Source organism: Amphimedon queenslandica, unplaced genomic scaffold (genome assembly GCF_000090795.2).
Source record: "Amphimedon queenslandica unplaced genomic scaffold, v1.1 AMPQUscaffold_9914_Cont17834, whole genome shotgun sequence".
NCBI classification, from domain to species: Eukaryota; Metazoa; Porifera; class Demospongiae; order Haplosclerida; family Niphatidae; genus Amphimedon; species Amphimedon queenslandica.
Genome location: NW_003549815.1, coordinates 1 through 4,605, shown reverse-complemented (window position 1 = coordinate 4,605; position 4,605 = coordinate 1). Strand labels below are relative to the sequence as shown.

Here is a 4,605-nt window from a genome sequence, read left to right as displayed (position 1 = left end):
ATAACACAACATGATAGTCTAGATATCATGTAAGGTGATAGTCTGGGCTGGCCCAGACTAGTGATAAACTAAATTACTATACTCACCAGATGATAGTTTATAATAATGAATCTCATTAGTTCGTTTAAGGCCAGGTACCATATCTTCCACTGTCATACTGAGCATTAGGTTGTGTGGGTGCATTGTTAGAAGATGGTCCGTGTCCTCCAATTACTGCAAGATAGTCTTCACCGTTCAGTTGAAATGCTACCATGCCACAGTAGCCTTTCATCATTGGTCCATGATGAGGAGTAGTAGGTGAGAGTTCCCTCCAGGTGAATGTATCAACATTAAAACTGTACAGGCTATTATGATAACAGCTATCATGATTACACACTCCACCAAAATAAAATATCTCATTTCCAATGGCAGCAGATGCATAGCCCCAGATACCCAGTGGAGGATTACCAGTGGTGGGTTTCTGCTCCCATCTACCAGTAGGTAAATGGTATACCTCCATTAATGATGACAGTGCTTTCTTCTTATCATTATTGTGCACTTCAGGGAGACCAGGCTGGAGCCCACCCCACATATATAAGTAATCTCCTACTCTTACTGTAGAATGGTTGCTCCTCTTCACTGGTTCATATTCTATAATTAACAAGAGGTAACAATAAGTACACATGTAGCTACAGTAGACAGTACACACTAATCATAATACCTGCTTTTCCTGCCATTTTATACTAAACTGAAAGTGTTTGAGGTTTGCTAATTTCAAATGTGGTCATGCATTAGTAGTTATGCAGTATTTCTGAAGGGGCAAACCCTGACTTCCTGGAATCTAATTACTTACTACACATTATGCCACAAAGTAATAATAATAATAATAATAATAATAATAATAATAACAACAACAACAACTAGTACATTGTATCTATTGTCTTTGACTCTTAGGCTAGCATGGACTGACAGTCTCAGTTAAGGTCTCTCATAGTATAATATTTTCCTTGACTTCAGTAAAGACCATTTCTGTCTCTTCCAATATAAAGTGATACCAACTAATAGTGACAATATTATCACACCCTGAGAGAGAGAGGGAGAGAAGGATAATGGATGGTTCAGTAATCAAAGAAATCAATTAATTACCTTCATTCCCATCCTTTTCCTTTCATCATGCTTAGGATCTATAAAATAATACAATATCACTCTCACAGTATAATATTAATTAAATACCTGCTGACCAGCGTAGGAAGGTAGTAACATCCTTTGCCATTTGACTAACAGTGGCAGGAGTACCTAGAGAAAGCGAGGGAATGAGCTACACATGCAGAGAAGGCAGGAAGGAAGGAAGGAAGGGAAGGAGGGAGAGAGAGAGAGAGAGTTCATCTTACCATCTTCATACTCTATTCCTCCATCATACAATTGTTGTGGCATTCCAATTGCTCCACCAGGGAAATAAGGATTATATGCCAGACCTTCTCTTACTTCAACACCAGCAGGAGGATCATAATAGCCGGTTAATAAAGAGAATATATAATCCTCTTCTCCATGACGAGCAAGAACAATAAGAGTTAGATCAGGAGGAAGGGCACCTAATATCAGGAACAGATACACACATACACATGTACTTTCAAATGTAGCTTGTGACACTAAAGGCTGGTTTACAATATTATGCAAGTCCTGATGTTACATAGACACAGGAATAGAATCTGGTTCTATTCTAGTGAAAAGCATGCATCAAAAGGTCAAATTGCCCATGCTTTTGATTAAAAATTGATGGTACATTGGCTTAACATCATATTGTAAACTACATGTAGTCTTAAAACATAATTTTTGAAAAATGGTATCATGGCATTTTTGTCAATGGCAATGAATGTTTCAATGAATTTTCCTGTTTGCATGATAAAGTTACACAATATACATGTACATGTATACATGTACATGTACATGTAACTAGAAATTTTTGTGGCCAAAAATTTATGCTAACTTTGCGAATTTTGATAAATTTAGAGATCAAAGTATTTTGATCCTACTCAAAACAATAAATCAGAAATTAAAGGAGCTTTTGCTGGCCATTCACATAAAATTTTGGGCTCTAACTATGGCAGATATTTTGAGATGAAAATACAATACATGTAGGAGGTTACCATTATTAGCTGCTCTGGCTGCCTCTTCATTCGGATAAGGATTAGGGAAATAATCACTGAGTTTCCCCTGACGTGTGGTGGGATTACCCTCCTCATCAATATCACCTGGATACTCATACTGAGAGAGAGTAAGATATAAAAACATCATACATGGCAAAAATAGAATTTTTATTATATTTTCGATACATACATGTACACATGTTCTTATGTTGCGTACAAAGTTTCAACTGATTCCAATCAAAGTTGAATTCTTAAAATTATTCAAAAATATAGCCAAAGATCAAAGGCCTTTGGTATTTCACCAAATTTCGTAAAAATGGCTCCGAGAGAATTCACCATTTTAATAATTTTTTCTGATATGCATACATGTTCTTATGTTATGTCAGCTCATGAAGCACACTTTTCAGCTCACTTAGCATGCTTTGTGGGAAACCCTCATTACAATAGTTACAAACTAAAAGAATTACTAGATAATAGTTACAGAAACCAAATGAAAAGGACTATTAGTAGTATAAAACAGAGACAATACAAACCTCTTCAGCAAGAGCCCGTGCCTCTTCTTCAGTGTGTGACACACCCACTAAATGTCTAAAAGCAACGTACTGCATACTGTGACAAGCTGAACACACTTCTTTATAAACCTGATACCCACGACGTATGCTACGAAATAATTAAAAATAAGAAAATGCAAAAACAAATTTTAAAATACCTTCTATGGTCAAGAGCAGAGAACACTCCTTTGTGATCCCATGGGTACTTTGGTGGATGAACTGCATCATCACTGGCTACCAATGACGTTAAAACTACACCAGAACCAAAGGCAGCTGCTGCAAGTGTACCGAAATACCTCGAAGACTAAAATTACATAATTAATGTGTAATTCATGTTATGTAACAATGTGTGTTTACCATTTTAAAAGAGGCTGTCGTCCCCTATAAATAATGATATTAATTAAAAATAAGCTACGAAGGATACTTTACTTTAGTTGAAGACGAAGAATACAATTTGCAGAGTCTTCTAAAGACCACTTGAGCCCCGGTAGCCATGTTACAAACTGCACCTAAAGGGTGTGGCCTAGGAACAACTCACGTGATCTAGCAGTAAACAAACATGACGTCATAATAAAAATGGTGGCCATCCACATCAATCAAAGCTATTCCAAATAAGGAGGCATTCGTTAACACAAAATACCATAATTATTTTTAATAATAATAATAAATAAATCAGCCCTTTGGATGTGACATGAAATCGGTTACTAAGTTACCACCAAATACATTGTACCTATTAGTAATCAAACAACACTATATGTAATATTTATACAATAGTCGGTAAGTCTCTTCATCCCACAACTAATTGGTCACCATTAAACACATACTCAGGTACGGCAAGGTTTTCGGGTGCTGGTCCTTTACGAATACGACCTGATGCATCATAATGAGAGCCGTGACATGGACAGAAATACCCACCGAAATCTCCTTCGTTGGCCACAGGTACACAACCAAGATGAGTACAGCTCCCTATTACCACGAGCCACTCTGGCTTCACTACTCTCTCGTCATCGTGCTGTGGGTGACGAAGTGATCCTACGTCAACATTTCGTACATCTTCAATCTCTTGCTGTGTCCTGTGGCGAACAAACAGAGGCTTCCCTCTCCACTTGAACACAACGTTCTTTCCCTCTGGGATGGAGGCAATGTCAATTTCTATCTTTGCCAAGGCCAGTACATCTGCTGAAGGGTTCTTGGTAGCAAGGAGGCCACGGACAGCATTTTTTCCAAAGTAGGCAGTGGCAACCCCTCCAGACCCAAGGACAAGGTAGGTGAAGGCTTTTCTGCTCAAAATAGTGTCATTTGCTGGTAATTTAGGATCAGTTGTGCTTTCTTTCCTGTATTCACTGAAATCAGGCGGGCGTAAATCGTTATGATAATTTCCACTGGTTGTTGAGGAAGCCCTGATCCACCTGACCCCAGAACCCAGCAGAGTAGTCCTCAGTCGATTCATTTCTTTACAAGGTCGAGAGTCGAGACTCAAGATTAGAATGGAGAGAGAAAGTGAGAAAGACGTTAGTAACTTAGTTCGTACTAAAAATAGATTTAGTGCGTCTAAAATTTTAGCCTAGTAACGGTTAACCCATTTAAAATTAGAGGCACAATTCAAAATTACAGAACTTTTTCCACGCCCATTTTAGGGAAGGGCTAGCTGATTGCTGAGCTGAGCTGCTGAGCTATGAGATGAGCTGACATGATGACATGATCTGAATGAAGCTGCAGCTGGCCAGCTGCCAGCTGAGAGTGACGACATAGATATGGGAATCCAATACTTAACAACGCTCATCAAAGAACACTATCCTTCAAGGACCTGGAGAACCATTACACCGAGAGGTAAAGTTGTTTTGGATGGGAAGAGTATCAGCAAAAAATTAGCTAGATCTACCTACGAAGAGCTGGAATGGATACATGGTGGACAGTATGGGGAACTG

General features: G+C 38.4%; 3 protein-coding genes across 3 annotated transcripts; all 3 read right to left on the bottom strand.

The window, feature by feature from the left end:
• Window positions 1-124: 124 nt before the first annotated feature.
• LOC105315498 (kelch domain-containing protein 4-like) lies at window positions 125-716 on the bottom strand. The gene is made up of 2 exons (XM_011410178.1): window positions 701-716; window positions 125-630 (listed from the first exon to the last, which is right to left on the bottom strand). The coding sequence occupies exons 1-2, from the start codon at window positions 714-716 to the stop codon at window positions 125-127; spliced, it is 522 nt and encodes a 173-aa protein (XP_011408480.1).
• Window positions 717-787: 71 nt separating this feature from the next.
• LOC100637313 (cytochrome c1, heme protein, mitochondrial-like) lies at window positions 788-3,211 on the bottom strand. The gene is made up of 9 exons (XM_003391289.3): window positions 3,107-3,211; window positions 3,035-3,058; window positions 2,836-2,981; window positions 2,660-2,786; window positions 2,127-2,244; window positions 1,371-1,571; window positions 1,213-1,275; window positions 1,126-1,163; window positions 788-1,062 (listed from the first exon to the last, which is right to left on the bottom strand). Exons 1-9 carry the CDS (start codon window positions 3,170-3,172, stop codon window positions 958-960), a joined length of 888 nt encoding a protein of 295 aa, XP_003391337.1. The 5' UTR covers window positions 3,173-3,211; the 3' UTR covers window positions 788-957.
• Window positions 3,212-3,266: 55 nt separating this feature from the next.
• Window positions 3,267-4,231, bottom strand: LOC100637439 (cytochrome b-c1 complex subunit Rieske, mitochondrial-like). The gene has a single exon (XM_003391290.3). The coding sequence runs from the start codon at window positions 4,125-4,127 to the stop codon at window positions 3,465-3,467; it is 663 nt and encodes a 220-aa protein (XP_003391338.1). The 5' UTR covers window positions 4,128-4,231; the 3' UTR covers window positions 3,267-3,464.
• Between the last annotated feature and the right edge of the window lie 374 nt (window positions 4,232-4,605).